Genomic DNA, 17,558 nt, shown 5'->3' on the forward strand with positions numbered 1-17,558 from the left:
AAACCCATCTCTGCGCATTGTGGCGGAGGGTTGGGAGGGGCATGTTCGAAAAGGGAGTCTGGTTCTTAGGTCTGTTGGCAGCCGCTTGTTAAAGTGGCATTTTTGTTTATAGCTGCTCCCATTTGCAAATCGCTGTTCTAATTCCTCCTGGCCTTCGTTGCTTGTCGTATTTGTATTGATTTTGTACTTGATAATTTTGCTGTTGGCTGCCGTAGTGCAGAAAGGCATTGCAATTGTTAATAATTAATATAATGACAACAAATTTCACAATAAGGTACTCTTGTTTACATAAAAAATACAGCTCTCAGAGTCTGGCTCCTTCCCTCTTTCCATAAGCAGAGCCTTCTGGACCACCCAGTCCAGCACCCTCTTCTCTCCTTTCCTGTGGTTTCCAGCAACTGGTATTTGAATACATCACTGCCTCCAACTCATGGATAGCAGCCAGCAATATGAATTTGTCTAATCCTCTTTTAAAGTCATCAAGAGGGATGAAGAGGAGGATGCCGTGTGCCACTTGGCATGGGGTCCTGCTCCATAGCAAAAATGTGGCATGGTTTGATGGGAGGGGCTTTGTATACACCCATTGCCTTGTTGTTTAGTCGTTTAGTCGTGTCCGACTCTTCGTGACCCCCTGGACCAGAGCACGCCAGGCACTCCTGTCTACCACTGCCTCCCGCAGTTTGGTCAGACTCATGTTTGTAACTTCGAGAACACTGTCCCACCACCTCGTCCTCTGTTGTCCCCTTCTCCTTGTGCCCTCCATCTTTCCCAACATCAAGGTATTTTCCAGGGAGTCTTCTCTTCTCCTGAGGTGGCCAAAGTCTTGGAGCCTCAGCTTCAGGATCTGTCCTTCCAGTGAGCACTCAGGGCTGATTTCCTTCAGAATGGATCGGTTTGATCTACTTGCAGTCCATGGGACTCTCCAGAGTCTCCTCCAGCATCCACTGCCTTGAACACTGTCAAATACTGGGGTAAAGAAGGAAGCATCTCCCGGGTCAGACCAGCTTTCGTATGATTGCTGATCCCTGCAGAATGTTGCTTTGCTTTACTCTGTTTGCATCATCTGGACGTACAGCTCTATGCACAACAACCCTGTTGACTCAAAGCAGTGCCCCTGCATCTGTGGAGCTCTGCAGGGCAAAGAACCTCCCACTTGCAGCAGCCATGGGTGGGACGAGATGGCTGCCTTCAGCACCCCATCTCTGTGATTCTAGAAAGAACTGTGTTGCACTTCCCTTCCATGATAAAACTGCTCCCTTTCCTCTCTCTTTACAGGGGATATACGCCTCTTCCAAGTTCTCTCATTTGCTTTCTGGTCTGTACCCACATAAAACCAGCTGTTAGTTTTAGATCGTCCACCCACCACATAGGTGGTTGCCCCCTTGGCCCTTTAAAGCCGTAGGGTCTCCACACTAATGTTGCTTTATTCCATCGACCCAAGTAGCCTCTTGCCATCATTTTCATTGCAATACAAGTGAGATATCCAAAGCAGAGCAATAAAAAAATTGCTATGCGAGCGAGATATCCAAAGCAGCAACTGTATTCATCAGCTACAAGGAATAAACTGGCTGCAAGGTTTCTTCTCTGGAAGTCACAGTAGGACTTTGGAAGTGTGTGAGTGCATGAAATGTCGCCTACCGTCAGCAGGACTGACTTCAAGCCCCAAAACAGCCAGTCCAGCCTTTGCCAGGAGGAAGCCGCCTCCACAGCCGTACAAGGGATGACGCCGTGTCATCAGCCATCATCTCTGACAAGCCCTGACATCCTTATTGCTCTACATGGCTAGTTAAAGTAATAGAAAGAGACTCCTGTCCTCCTGAGCCTCACCGTGATTGAATTAACATGATCACCCTTTTTCCAGTAAAATAAACGTGCTTCTGATATGGGGCGGCACAGATACTTCACAGGTAGCTTTTTAAAAACGGAGATAGCAGCAGCTCTGCGCCAGCCGCAATAAATCCAGCTCTCTCTGCCAACAGCTCATGGTTCTAATCACCTCTACCGACGACAAAGTGTCACCTGTCTCAGCTGGGCATGACAGGTGAAAGCCACTTCCTGGAATATTTATACAACTGAGCTCAGAAGGGCGGAACACCTGGGGTGCTGGGCACCCTCCAGCCGCCTCCAAAAGGGCCAAGGTCTCCTCTTCTGGGCCCCCACCTTGTGCTGGCTCTTTTACATTCTGAAGCCAAGGTGCAACAAGTCACAGATCTCAGGGAATCTTTCCATAACAGCAACCATTATTTACATAGCACCACAGAATTGCTCTAGAACTCGGGGACATCTCACGAAGCTGAATGTTGGAAGATTCGGGACAGATAAAAGAAAGGGACTTCTTCACATACTGCGTAGTTAAACTACAGAACTTGCCTTTGCAAGGAGGCCGGGATGGCCACTAACCCGGATGGCTTTAAAAGAGGACGGGGCAAATTCATGCTGCAGGAGGGGAGAGTTGCTCTTGTGCTCAATCCTGCTTGTGGGTTTCTCACTACGGCATCTGACCATCCACTGTGAGAACAGGATGCTGATGGGCCACTGGCCTGATCCAGCAGGCTCTTCTTAGGTTCTTATGCACAAAGCACTTCACTTATGCTTTTTGTTTAGTCGTTTAGTCGTGTCCGACTCTTCATGACCCCCTGGACCAGAGCATGCCAGGCACTCCTGTCTTCCACTGCCTCCCGCAGTTTAGTCAAACTCATGCTGGTAGCTTCGAGACCACTGTCCCACCATCTCGTCCTCTGTCGTCCCCTCCTCCTTGTGCCCTCCATCTTTCCCAACATCAGGGTCTTTTCCAGGGAGTATTCTCTTCTCATGAGGTGTCTTGGAGCCTCAGCTTCACGATCTGTCCTTCCAGTGAGCACTCAGGGCTGATTTCCTTCAGAATGGAGAGGTCACTTATGCTACCTTGCTGTTTAAGGGAGGCCAGTGAGCAGAGAAGACTCTCTTTGCTGTAGCATCACTGCAACACATTACCCACAGTAGGAGTGTACTCAGAGAGGGTTTTCAAAAGCGGCCAAAAATTGTAAAAGTCCTTCCCATTAGATCCTCATATAAGCTTGAATCTGAAAGTTTTCTGGATGTACTGTGTGATTTCTTCATCTGAGCTGGTTTTTAAATGGCCAGAAGCGGAACAGACTGTAAGAGCTGGCTGGCCACTAGGAGAACAAGGTGCTGGACTACATTAGTCCCCTGAGGCTATCAATGGCTACTGGCCGTAATGGCTCTGCTTTGCAGTTCCAGACAGCAATGCTTCCGAATACCATTTGCCAGAAAATGCTCTTGTGCTCAAATCCTGCTTGCAGTTTTACCACTGCAGCATCTGGTTGGCCACTGTTAGAACAGGAGGCTGGACTAGATGGGCCTTTGGCCTGATCCAGCAGGACTGCTCATATGCCCTTGAGTTATCAATTAAAGAAATAAACTGGACAGAGGAATGTCCCCCCCCCTCTTCTAGCACTGGAGTTTGTGGAGATCCAAGGAAGCTGAATGTTGGAAGATTCAGGACAGATAAAAGAAAGGACTTATTAATGCAGCGCATAGTTAAACTACGGAACTCCCTGCCACAGGAGGCAGTGATGGCCACCAACCTGGATGGCTTCAAGAGAGAAGTAGACAAATTCATGGAGGAGAAGAGGGCAATTGAAGGCTATTACTCTGCCTCCACAGTTGGAGGGATGTTTCTGAATACCAGCTGCTAGAAGCCACAGGCGGTGGGTGCGCTCTTGTGTTCGACTCCTGCTTGCAGCTTTCCTGCAAGCATCTGGTCGGCCGCTGTGAGAACAGGATGCCTGATACCCAAACATGAATGGATAACTTCTCCTTCTGTCAAATGCTGTAGAGAAGATCCACCTGACCTGATTCTCCAGGATCTTCTTACATTCTTGTGGCTCTCTAATGTCAAGAATAGCCTGGCACATGGAAAGTCAGTGTGTTACGGAGAATTAGGGCTTGAGGCTCCTCCTAACTTTCCAGGGCCACTGACTTCTTTCTTTGAGGGGGAATTCAGACATGCGGTTCCCCCTCTCCTATGCCGCCACGAATGTGTGAACCTTCTTGGCCCCGTGTGTGCAGCAAGGAAAAAACAAGTGCAAAAGAGTCAGTGACTTCTGTCTCCTATCACACACACACAAACATTCCCCCGCCCCGTTCCCTTTATATGGCGCTATTAAATGTCTTACAAATGGTTGTGTCAGTGCGAAAACCTCTGTGCCCAGAAAGACTTCCGAGGGCTCCATTTGCTCCCCACCCTGTGGGGAAACTATTCTTAAAAGCTTCGACACAGACATAAACCTGCTGCTGGTCAGGCGCTTATTGCGCTCCCCGTGTCGGGACGCTGGAGCCCTCGACGCCGTGACAAGATTGGCTTTTACATCCCGGTCTCGCCGGAGTTTAATTACTGGTCTGGGGCTGCTGGGGTTGGAGCTCGCTGCCTTCAGATATGGGGGGTCGATACCGCTGGCCCACAACATATTGAGCCCTGGCGCTGGCAGACTCTATTGCACTATTTAATCATCTTTTGCAAAATTTACAGTGCAACAGAAGGAATCAATACGGAATTTATCACATTCTCTTGTAAATATGAGCAGGATGAGAGAGAGAAAGGGAGAGAGAGATCTAGGCACAGAGAAGCAGGGACTGGGTGGGTGGAGAGGACCTTGGCAGATGCTCCTCTGTTTTAAGGGCAAACCCACAACGTGGGAGGAAGAGTGGCAACTGCACTGGGACAAGAGCAACATCCCCCAAAACCGTGGGGTCTGTTTGGAAGTGGAGACTGGAAATGAACAACCTTGTAAGTTCTGCATTTGCACTCATAAGTTGCAAATGCAAAGGGGGTTGTCAGTACTCCTGTTAAGGAGTTCTCTGGGCTGCTTCCATCACATTCCCTTCTGTGCCCACACCTGACCTCTCCATAGCTCTGCTTGATGTGACACCACCATTGCAATCATCCCAACCTACATCACTGGACCAGACCACAGTCTTTTGCTATGCGAATGACAGAGACAGGCACTGCGCTGGGGCAAGAGCCCACACACAACGGTCCTTGCTGCCTTTTGCGCTGCACAAATGCCAGGGGTGAGACAAGGGCACTGGGACCGGTAGCCCATTCATGGAAATACGCTTCCAAGAGGCCTGTGTCTACAGCAGAGAATGCAAGGGCCAATTACACAATTCTAGGCGCACACCTACCACCTGAGTTCTTTTAAGGTAATCAGGAACATGAGCAAATTAGTATTTCACCTTCTGAGGAAAAACTAAATCAGCCAATGAAGCAGAGGGCTATCCTATTTAACCAAAGAATCCAGACACGGTAAAAACATAATAGCCTGCTGGATCAGGCCAATGGCCCATCTAGTCCAGCATCCTATTCTCATAGCGGCCAGCTAGACGCCCTAATGGGAAACCCACAAGAAGGATTTGAGCATGAGAGCCGCTCTCTCCTCTCCTGCTGTTTCCAGCAACTTGTATTCAGAAGCACGGCTGGCTCCAACTGTGGATTTAGACTAATCAAAATTAGACTAATTCATTAGTCTAATTAGCCACTGACAGTCCTTCCTGCCATGTATTAGTCCGATCCTCTTTTAAAGCCACCTGGGTTGGTGGCCACCACTGCCTCCTGTGGCTGTTTAACTTGCGCCTGTTCTGAATCTTCCAACATTCAGCTTCATTAGATGTTCACAAGTTCTCTCATGTTAGGAGAGAGGGAGAAAAACTTTTCTCTATCTGTTCTCGCCATGCCACGCATAATTTTATAAATTTCTATCACGTCCCCTCTGATTCGCCTTTTCTCTCAGTGAAAAAGTTCCAAATCAAATGCTGTAACCTTTCTTCACTGGGGAGTTGCTCCACCCCTTTGCTAATTTTGTCTGCCCCATTCATTCCGTCAAGGGACAGGGACTTTGCCACAGAAGAAGCGGAAGGACTCAGCCCTATAGAAACAGGGCACGCTACCCTCCTCCTCCTCTTGCACCTTCCATCGCCAAGGATTGCTGCTCTCTGGCTGCAAAATGCCCCAGAGCAAGAAGGTGGAGGAAAGTTTTAAGCCCCGTAATAATATGCTACGACCGTTTTCAAAAGGCAGCGTGCATTATTAAGCCCCCACCAACCTGCGCTTGCTGCTTGCTTTGGGCCCCTTTTTGGGCCAATAAAAGGAACACAAAACCCAAGAATCGATCGGGTATGGAACGGGCTGAATGAAGCCTGAAAAGTGCCTTGCGAGGCAGGCGTTCCTTCTCCCACGCAGGCCATTGAGTGGTGTCAGTGCAGGTCAGGAGCCCGCGAGCGGCCCACAGAGAGAGGGGACTCGCATCTCGCGGTCTGCTGGGCACGGACAGGCTGACCACAAGGAAGGGTCAAGTGATTCAGCGAGGGGGCCGCCAAAGGCCACGGCGACGGAGTGAGGTGGAGGCTGCCCCTCGCCAGGCCGCGGGGGCTGAAAGGGACAGCACCCCCACCCCCACCGAAGGACGAGGTGGCTGTTTAAGGGAAGGCGGGGAGCCTGGGTGGTTAATGGCTTTGGCCCCGAGGGCAGAGTGGCCAGCAGAGGAGGAAGTGTTGGCCAGACCAGAGGGCACTCTGGAAAAAAGGCAGGTGTGGAAAGAGCGTAAAGGAGAGGGCAAAGGGCGCCTGTTCTGTTCGAGCGCGGAGGAAGCGCCCAGCTCTCGAATGTCAAAGGCACAGCACATGGCAACATTGTCTTCACAAAGGGCAGCGAGCTTTTAAAAGACCATCAAGACTCTGATGGAGTTGGAACAAAATCCGAAGAATGCACTGGGGGTGTGTGTGTTGGGGGGCTGGGATAATTGTAGTAAGGACTAGCACTGGGGGAGGCAGGCAGGGAGGCAGGCAGGCGGGAGGAGGGCAGGCGGGAGGACGTCCACATTCAGGACAAAGGGAAGCCACAGGTTGGGAGTCTCCCTGGGAAACTAGGCTTCGAGAATGTGGGCTCCAGCACATTAAACTAAGTAAGCCCCAAAGAGGAGGTCGTGACCCTTGCGCCAGCCCACCTCGCTTCTGTTTGACTAAAAGCTTCTCCAAACACACGTGAAAGGAGCCCCCCAAAATGGCGTGCAAGTTGCCCAAACATCCATGAAAAGAGCCCCTCATGCAAAGCTCCCAATCTGCCGATGCCGTGGGGCCAGGGCTCAGAGAAGCACCAGAAGCTGGCCCCTCTCCTTGAGGTCGGCCGGCCTGCCTGCCTTCGCCAGCACCCACAAGTCCCTACTGAACAAGAGGCTGAGACGAGGAGTCAACGAAGCAGCACCATGCAGGGGCCCTGGAGATCAGAGCCCCCACTAAATATTTTGAAAATGTGAGAACAGACCACTGAAATCTGGGACGTGGTATGCAAGGCTAAGCTTATGTACATGGCAAGAGGCTGAGAGGGCAGACATCAAGACAATGCCTTTATTGAGAATTTTTAAATAATGTTTTTGGAATAATAAGGTGCAGGATAATATAAACCCAATTGCGTTACTTGGAACCTTGTGATATTAATTTATTATTTTTGATTCGGGTATGGAAATATGTGCACTCTTCCCACCTTGGATCAAATCTACGCTTCCAGGTGCCATAAGAAAGCTGCACAGATAAGCGCAAGATAGTGCGCACCCCGGAAATGATCTCTTTCAGCTTCTGCCTTCTGGAAGAAGGTACAGTCATACCTTGGGTTGAATGTGCTTCAGGTTGAGCGCTTTCAGGTTGCGTTCCACGGCAACCCGGAAGTAATGGAGCGTGTTACTTCCAGGTTTCGCTGCTCGCGCATGCGCAGATGCTCAAAAATGACGTCATGCGCATGCACGGAAGCGGCAAAACGCGGCCCGCACAGATGTGCCATCACGTCTTACATTCTATTCAGGATGCGAACAGGGCTCCGTTCGCATCCCGAAGTACCACTGTACAGGGTTATAAAGACTAGGACTAGCTGCCTGAGAAACAGTTTCTACCCAAATGCGATTTTGGTTTTAAACGCATTGTAAGGAGTCTGTATGGGAGTATATCGTATTTAAAAATGGGGTATCAGAGTTTTTAGGGGGCTAACCAGGTTGGGATAGCTGGGATAGCAGGCTTGTTGGGTCTTGAATGTCATTATTTTCTACTTTTATTTTATTTGGCATCTGTTATTATACCTGCTATGTAGTAAATATATGTAAAGAAAAAGAAAATGTGAGCCATTTTCTTTCTTTTGTGTGTGCGCAACAACTATGCTGACTAAAAATGCTGTCTCTATCATCAGATTCTGCGCCCAAAGTTCCAGCGGGCAGCTGGCACCCCTTGCCCTCCCCACGCCCAGTGATGACAGCTCTTCCCTTACCTCCATCCAGAAGCAACTTGACTGTGGAGTAATCGTCCGCCAGCACAGCATAATGCAAAGCTGTGCAGCCCTTGAAACTGGCCCGGTTGTTCAGGCGGTTGTTGAAGTCGTCCTCCCGTGTGACCAGAACTGCAAAGGGAAGGGGATGGCAGGGGGAGAAGATGAATCATGGCCACTGCTGGATGGAGGAGAAGTAGCTGAGACATCTAGCTAGGTGGTCCTCAAAGAAGGGGACATCAGAGGAACATAAGCATTGTCTTGGTGAATCAGCCCAAAGGGAGCTCATGGAGCCCAGTGCCCGTTTCTCAAATGCCTGTGGGAAACCTGCAAGCAGGATTTGAGCGCAAGAACCCTCCTGGGGCTTCCAGCAACTGGCATTCAGAAGCACTGTTGCTTCTAACTGTGGAGACAGAGCATAGCCCAGGGGTCAGCAAACTTTTTCAGCAGGAGGCCGGTCCACTGTCCCTCAGACCTTGTGGGCAGCCAGACTATACTTTGAAAAAAAATATGAACAAATTCCTATGCCCCACAAATAACCCAGAGATGCATTTTAAATAAAAGGACACATTCTACTCAGGTAAAAACACGTTGATTCCCGGACCGTCTGCGGGCCAGATTGAGAAGGCGATTGGGCCGGATCCGGCCCCCGGGCCTTAGTTTGCCTACCCATGGCATAGCCACTGATAAGCCTGCTCCTCCAGGAAAAGATTTGGGTATACTTCTGCTGTTGCTCTTCAAATATCTGACGGAATGAATGTGCTTTTGTTAGCTGAGTGGAAGACTGCAGATATCAACGCTGCTAGTCCTCATGGCTACAGAAACGAATCTGAAAATGTGACTGCAGGGTACGTTGTCTGAGACATGAGACTATAGGGCGGTATACAAATTCTAATTCTAATTCTAATAATAATAATAATAATAATAATAATAATGTTGTTTAAGTAATCTTGTTATATTTCTAGAATTGGAATGTGGGGTTTTTTGGGAATGGTATTGATTTGCTATGCTATGTTATGGTTGCTATGTTATTGTTTTACTATGATATTATGAAATTGTTTTTGCAGGGTTTGTAGGAATTGCATCCCTGTTTCTTTGTTGCAAGCAGCTTTGAGCATGATATTTATTTATTTTTTTGATGGAAAAGCGGCATACAAATAAAATGAATGAATGAATGAAATAAAAAGAACCCTAGTGGTTTATTAAAATCCCCCGGGCAAAAGGCTTCTTGCTGCTTGATTCAAGACTTTAGGGTTCCTGGACCCGGTGTGCGCAGGGGAGATGGGCAGAGAGACACAAGGACACAATGCACAGAATTTAAGCAAAGTCAGAGCACCCTGCCCAGCGCTGTGGCTGCCCAGGGTTTCCAGATTTACTGCCTTTCCCATGCACAACCCATGCAAGGTACCACTAAGCCACGCCCCCAGCCCCTTGTGATGCTCTTCAAACAAGGAAACGGTCTGGAGGATGGACCGTGATTTCTTCCCCAGGCTCCATCCCTTGTGCAAGGCTGCCGCTGGTGTTAGACCAGAGAAAGTGCCGCGGGCTGACTCTCCTTCAAGTGCCCCCTCCCAACCGCCAGTGAATTCTACAGAGGGTGAAGGGATCTCTGGCTGGCTCCCCTTCCCCAGGGGGTTCCTGGGAAGAGTAGTGGCACTTAAGCCAGCTCAGGAATTGGCTCAGGAGCTTTGCAGCGGAGGCATCCCTGCGAAGTTGAGCCCTTCCTCCTCTCCCCATTCTTGGGGCGAGTAGCGCTTAGCAGGATCAGGGAACAGGCACTCAGATCGGCTCCTCGGCAGCAAACGGCGTCTACGGCGCCTTGCTACCTCCGCCTTCCACCCCCCCAAAAAACCCAAGTTATAAAAGGAGCCACATCTAAAATATTGTAATTAATAGCTGGGTTCTCTCCTGTCTGGCATCACTGCTAATAAACCTCAACAACTACAGAAGTAGCAATTGGTGTGACTTTTGTATGACCATGCTTTGTGTAGGGGGTGTTTTTTTGGGGGGGAGGGGGGAATTGAGATATGCTTGCTTATTTGTTTGTTTGTTTGTTTGTTTGCTTCCCTGCTCTCCTTTGCCTATCCAGGGAGGGGCAGGATAATCAAGTGGCTGGTGTCAGGGAAGATGAATCTGAGATACTAGGGAGCAGTGCAGTAAAAAGATTAAAGCGTTATTATTGTTGGGCTGCTTTTCCCCCCGTGGTCCGCCGTGACAGCTCGGCCGTCATCCGTAAAAAATGTCTCCGCGAGAGATAATCATCGGAAACTCAATAAAGCGTCAAGGGGAGCCTCGCCTGCCATCAATCACGGGGGAGCCTGGAAATTTTCAGCTCTCCATCTCCCCTCCCTGCCATCCATATAAATGTCTGTAATATATTTTGCGCGTGGCGGCCCTGCCGCACAGCTCCCCCGATTTGGATGCTTTTATGGAAAAAAAAAATTTATACACAAAATATGCAAATCGTTAAAAATAACCCTGCAAAACAAAGGCAGTTTTTCTTTCTCGCCTGCACAATCTGCTTTCTCCCTCCCTCTCTCTTGCTCTCAAAAAAATGCAGCTGAATTTATTCTTTTTAATAAAACATGTCAACCCCCACCCTCAAAATTAATGCAACTTCCTTCTGATGGCTGTATTTTCCTCCACTCCAGCTATCTCACTCCTCCCCTCCTCAGCCAAAAAGTTTTATAGATGGAAAGGGAGAGGACGCAGCCCCTCCCCACCAAATTAATTCATTAGTTGATATATTCTTGATGTAAACAAAGTCTAGGAAGATGCTTTCCTTTGTTTAAGATGTTGTTTTGCATTCAGAGCTAGAGAAGAGCCTGCTGCCCACGCCTGCAAGTACTCTTCTTTCTTTTCCTTTTGCTCTGAAATTTGATCTGCTGACCCTGACTTTTAACCTTGACTGGCCTTTCCTAAATAAATGGCAACTCAGGTTAGCATTCAAAGAAATGGCATTGCTGGAGAACAGCAAAGCCCTTTGCAACATTTCCGTTCTGCTGCTGCCAGAGAGAAAAATGAGGCGATGTGTAAGACCTTAAGTTGTCTGAAAAGCAACAGAAATGAAAGTTGCAGACCCCAGGTGACACATGGACCAGATCATACAGGCAGATCAGGCAAGATGTCAGCTGGAAGGGAAATCTGGCATCTTTTAGGTCCACATTGTGCAATATATACTCAAGTGTAGGTAAAATAGACGTCTTTACCTATTATTAGAGACCACAAAGGTTTTATGGCTTTATGGTCCCAGCTATCTGAGAGACCGTATTTCCTCATACGAACCTGCCTGGGTTCTGAGTTCTTTAGGGGAGGCCCTTTTCTCAGTCCCACTGCCCTCACAGGGATGCTTGGTGGGGATGGAGGAGAGGGCCTTCACAGTGGTGGCTGTTCCCAAGCAACTTTGAAACTCCCTCCCCAGAGAAACGCCCTCCCCAGGGAAGCCGTTCGTGGTCCCCGTAGCTTGGAGGCGGTACATTTCCAGAATCAGGTGATGGATTTCTCCCGGCACTGAAAGTCGTTTGTTTAAACCCCGGGCTTACCTGGAGCTCACCCTTTCCTTAGAGCAAAGGTTTTCTCTCTCCATCTTTTTTTGCAAGTTGAGGATCCAGATTTTACATTAGGGTTAAAACAAACAAACAAAAAACCAGCCACAGTGATTGTGTTAACCTCCTTGACAGAGCCATTCAGCCTGTGGCCTTTCGAACCGGGTAGTCCTTTGCATGCCAGAATTGGCAGGATGTTTGAAGGGTGCTCTTCTGCATCCTACTGGGTTGGGAGTGCAAGGTGCTGGGCCTGAGGTTGGAGTGTTGCCTTGACAACTGTTGGAGAGATGCGGTGGTCTGCAGAGTAAAGGAATCCACGGCAGACAGCGTGAGAACGTAACAAGAAGCTGCTGGATCAGGCCAAGGGCCCATGTTGTGCAGGATTCTGTTCTCACCACAGTGGCCAACCAGAAGCCCATTACAGTGGTACCTCGGGTTACAGACGTTTCAGGTTACAGACTCCACTAACCCAGAAATATTACCTCGGGTTAAGAACTTTGCTTCAGGATAAAAACAGAAATCGGGCTCCGGCGGCGCAGCGGGAGGCCCCATTAGCTAAAGGGATGCTTCAGGTTAAGAACAGTTTCAGGTTAAGAACAGACCTCCAGAACGAATTAAGTACTTAACCCGAGGTACCACTGTACAGGAAACCCACAAGCGGAACCGGGGAACAAGAGCAGCCCTCTCTTCTCCTGGGGTTTCCAGCAACTGGTATTCAGAAGCATTTGCTGGAGGGCAGAGCATAACCATCGCAGGCACTGGCTGAGGATAGCTTTATTCTCCATGAAGTTGTCTAAGCCCCTTTCCCGGCCATCCAAGTTAAGAGGCCATCGCTGCCTCCTCTGGGAGAGATTTCCTTAGTTTAACTTTGTGCTGTGTGAAGGAGGGCTTTCTTTTTTCTGTCCTGAATCGCCTACCATTGTTCAGCAGGTGGTCCTGAGTTTATTTACGCTTAGAAAATTGAGGTATTTTTAATCTGGTTAATCTAGTTTAACTTTTGTATGTTTTAAAGCATGGTTGTGACTTTTTATTTTATCTTTTTGTAAACCACTTTGAGGTTTTTGTTGCAATCAAGCAGTGCATAGATTTATTTATGAAATTAATAAATGGAAAACAAACAAACCGTGTTGCTTTACCTTCCAGGGAGTGGAGCCCTTTCTCTTTGGCCGTCTCATAGACGCTGCTGAACTCATCTCCTAGGTTTGGGTCAGCTCCGGCTGTGAGCAGAAGCTTTACCACACTGTTGGAAAATAATACATATATATCTATTATAGAATGTATATACATTATGATTATGATTATTTATACACCATCCTATACCCGGGGGTCTAAGGGAATAAAATCAAGTTATAAACCCACAAAATACATAATTAAAATAAAAACAACAACCCTACAGCCCCCCACCCCCCAAAAAAACACATTTTAAAATGGAATAGGATGTAAATCATATCACCCAAAGGCCTGGTTAAAAAGGAACGTTTCTGCCCGGCGTCTAAAGGTGTATAATTAACAACAACAACAACAACAACAATTTATTTATTGCTACTCTGGGCGGCTTCCAACAAAATATTAAAATACAATAATCTGTTAAACATTAAAAGTTTCCCTAAACAGGGCTGCCTTCAGATGTCTTCTAAAAGTCTGGTAGTTGTTTTTCTCTTTGACATCTGGTGGGAGGGCCTTCCACAGGGCGGGTGCCACTACCAAGAAGGCCCTCTGCCTGGGTCCTGAACTTCCCTGGGGAAGGAGTTAAGCAAGGTATTGTTGGGGTAGGCAAGGGGGCTCACTTTCAAATATGCAAAGCTGGGGGGGGGGGGGAGAAAACAGGGCAAAGAGCAGAACCCATGAAGACAAGATATGGTCTGCTCCAGAGAGGCTGTCCCTATACAGTGGTGCCTCGCAAGACAGAAAGAATCCGTTCTGTGATTCTCTTCGTCTAGCAGTTTTTTCGTCTTGCCAAGCAAGCCCATTGAAGGATTAGCGGATTAGCGGCTTTTAGCGGCTTATCTGCTGATCGGATCAGCTGATAAGCAGTTTAGCGGCTTAGAAAAAGGGGGGAGGGAGGAAAAAACCCCAGCAGGAACTTGCAAGACATTTTCATCTTGCGAAGCAAGCCCATAGGAAATTCGTTTTGCGAAGCACCTCCAAAACGGAAAACTCTTTCATCTAGCGAGTTTTCCGTCTTGCGAGGCATTCGTCTTGCGGGGCACCACTGTATTCTGCCTGAGCCCAGAATGGCCACCTGGAAAGAGGATGTGCGGTGATGAGCCTTTGCCCCCTCCCTCTGCGGCATTGCCCCTTGGCTTACTGGCCTGAGCCACCTGCAGCACTGCAGGCACCGAGGCGTCCCCGCTTGCAGCAGCCTGGATTCACCCCTACTATGCCACACACCCCATGCCTGGTTCGACGTGGACTGCTGTAAACAGGAAATGGAAGGAACAGCTTGATCTATGGAGAGGCTATAAAAGGTCTTCTTCACATACAATTGCCCTTCAGCCTAATGTCCCAAGAAAATGGCAGGCCATCCCCTCCAGGCAGCTCACATTACCACTGTTCCCTTTCGCAGAGGCAGCCTGACATTTGAGCAATTGCAGATATTGATTGGCCCTGTCCAATTGGCAGGTAACAAAACATACTCCAACTTTCAAGCAAATTAGCCTTTGCAAAGGTGAATGAGAAGTAAAATAGCCATTAAAAAGTCATTTTTATTCATTTATTGTATTTATATCCTATCACAGGACTCGACAGGCCTTGGAGGTGGGTGGGTTATGAGATCGTAACAACAACAAAGTGATTAAAACAAGTGTGTGTGTGTGTGTGTGTGTGTGTGTGAGAGAGAGAGAGAGAGAGAGAGAGAGAGAGAGAGAGAAAGATTTAGTTATTTTAAACAAAGAACAAGAAAGCAAGACTCCTGCTACGAAATTATAGCTAGCTAGATCAGAGAAATGCTATTCCTTCAAAACTTCAGTCCCAGCTTTTCAACAGCTCCATAGACTATCCCAAAGAATGATGCAAATTTTACTCTCCAGTCACAATTCCTGCTGATTTATTGCATCAATTAAGTGAATAATGTTTCCGCCCCTTTTCAAAAGTGGCATTGATAACTTCAGGTGTGACTGTTTCCCAAAGTCCCATTTCACGTATCACAAAATCTCACAGGCTGCAAAGATGGGTGCAGCACATGACTATTGCAGGAATCGAGGCTTTGAGCGCTTGCTTGCGCCACGAGGACCTGGAAACAAACCACAGCTTCCCGGCACAGAGACAGCAGACGTGGGGTTTTAAAAAAGGGAAACGGGGCATCCTGGTCTCTCGTGTTCTTGTGTGATGTGTGAAGTTACCCTGAGTCCCACAGTGACTGTGCTTCCTCTTTGGGACTTTTGCATGGTGTGTGTGTGAAACAGACAGTGAAGCCCACCCCCCCCCTCATAAGAGGGGCTCACTAAATACATTATGAAGCAGGCAGCCTTGTGAGTTTCAATAACTTGTGATTGAGCTGGTGCTCAATCGCCTCAACAAACTAGGCCTTTAATTTGCTGATCAGGTCTTAATTGCATTAGCAGCAGAGCCTCCTCATCTGCACATATATAAAAATCTGCATTGACCCAGAGGGCAGGCTTTAACTAAAGTTCACCAGGCAGTTAAATCGATGACGGCAAAAGTGCTTTCTGCTGTTAGCGGCCGGGTGACGCTATCGGGAGGAAGGGCTGGAAGGGACGCTTGCGCCGTGACAGCTGGACTGATAGACTCAAATAGCTGCAGAGGGACCCTGAGGGTCATCTAGTTCAACCCTCTGAAAAGATGGAATGGGAGTTTGCTGGAAGAATGAGCCAGGGCCTCTGGACAGCAGCAGCCAGATCTGGTTGATCAAGGCAGCCGGTGGTCAACGTGGACCCCAAGTGACAAGCACAACACAGAGAGGGAGAAAAAGGTGAAGTCCATGTTCCCGCAGTGCACAGTTGAATTACAGAACTTGCTCCCACAAGAGGCAATGATGGCCGCTAACCTAGAAAGGTTTATGGGCTGTCGCATGGAAGCTGGAACCAGCTTGTTTTCTCCTGCTCTGGAGGGAAGGTGTCAAGGGTGCTTCCCATTCAAAGGCATGCACACGGTAGGTGGTTAACTCTTTATTGCTAAAGATTATGCTTACAGCCGCTTCCACAGCTCTGGTTACCTGCGAACAAAAATCTAGAGCCTAGGCAGCTATTCCCACCCAGGTCTGCGCCCTCTGGAGCAGCTGCAGCAATTGAGGATCACTCCTCTTCCACTGAGAGATGGGACGTGTGATGTGCATGAATAAACTATTTGGAGCAGGAATTCCCAAAACAGTTCTCGCTTGCCCCTAACGTACATACACCTCGAAGCAGCTGCCACCAAACTGGTGCCCTCCAAATGTTCTGGACTACAACTCCCATTGAGCCCAGCTGGCCCAAACACCTGGAGGGCACCAGGCTGGTGAAGGCTGCCTTATATTAAAAACAACCATGTAACAGACCAGGCTGCAAACCTCTTGATGTCCATTTCAAGCGGAGGTCCCTTAGAGCAAACGGAAGGCGCGTCTTGCAAGGAGAGCTCCAAGCCCAGGGAAACCGGGAGACTGAGAATCAGGGCAATGCCCCTGTACAGTCATACCTTGGGTTAAATGTGCTTCAGGTTAAGCGTTTTCAGGTTATGCTCCATGGCAACTCGAAAGTAACGGAGCGCGTTACTTCCGGGTTTCGCCGCTCACGCAGATGCTCAAAACGACGTCACGCGCATGCGTGGAAGTGACGAATCGCGACCTGCCCATGCGCGGGTTGCGTTCGCTTCAGGATGCAAACGTGGCTCCGGAATGGATCCCATTCGCATCCAGAGGTACCACTGTATTATCCTCTGACTGCAAGAGGGGAAACTATGGCACTCACTTCATCAGCTTCTCATTACAGTGGTACCTCAGGTTACATATGCTTCAGGTTACATACGCTTCAGGTTACAGACACCGCTAACCCAGAAATAGTAGCTCAGGTTAAGAACTTTGCTTCAGGATGAGAACAGAAATCGCGCAGCAGCAGCACGGCGGCAGCGGGAGGCCCCATTAGCTAAAGTGGTGCTTCAGGTTAAAAACAGTTTCAGGTTAAGAACAGACCTCCGGAACGAATTAAGTACTTAACCCGAGGTAGCACTGTATATTCTCAGAGGCTGGCCCCAATGACAGCCATTTATCCAAGGACCTTTCTTATAAAAAGAAAGAAAGAAATTAGATTAAGCTGCCACTCCCACAAACATTTTGTACCAAGCCTTAGCCAAGAAACCACACTGGTTCTGCACCAGGCAGGCAGGCGAGCGCAGCGTCGGCGCTTCAGCCACTCTTGCAGATAAAAGGCTTAACACTGGGCAAAGGCTGGGACGAGGAACCATCTGGGGCAATTATTGTACCATGAACAGCCTTTTTCCCGAAACCCTGTTCTGGTCCACCAGCCACTCGGAATGGTCAACAATCGTCACACTCCACCGCTGGCCATTGTCCACCTGCAAAGGTCGGAGGGGGGCGCTCAACCCACCCCTCCGCAGCCCCGCAAACAAGGGAGCCCGTTGCTGCTCGGACATCAAAGTTAAACAAACAGACCCCCAGGGTCCACCCCCTGCCTCTTGGCCTGTCTTAAGGAGCTCCCCGAGGGGGTCACGACTTTCAGCTTGTCATAGCACACATCAAAGTTTGCACCACA

General features: G+C 48.7%; 1 protein-coding gene across 2 annotated transcripts in view; it reads right to left on the minus strand.

The window, feature by feature from the left end:
* CLPB (ClpB family mitochondrial disaggregase) overlaps window positions 1-17,558 on the minus strand; it is a 71,391-nt gene that overhangs the window by 37,946 nt on the left and 15,887 nt on the right. For both annotated transcript variants that reach the window (XM_083499549.1, XM_083499550.1), the window contains exons 4-5: window positions 12,990-13,093; window positions 8,312-8,440 (exon numbers count right to left, since the gene is read on the minus strand). In XM_083499549.1, coding sequence (XP_083355675.1) covers window positions 8,312-8,440; window positions 12,990-13,093 — 233 coding nt within the window. The remainder of the gene's footprint in view (window positions 1-8,311; window positions 8,441-12,989; window positions 13,094-17,558) is intronic.

The sequence above is a fragment of the Podarcis liolepis genome (genome assembly GCF_965112155.1).
Source record: "Podarcis liolepis genome assembly, chromosome: 4".
NCBI classification, from domain to species: Eukaryota; Metazoa; Chordata; class Lepidosauria; order Squamata; family Lacertidae; genus Podarcis; species Podarcis liolepis.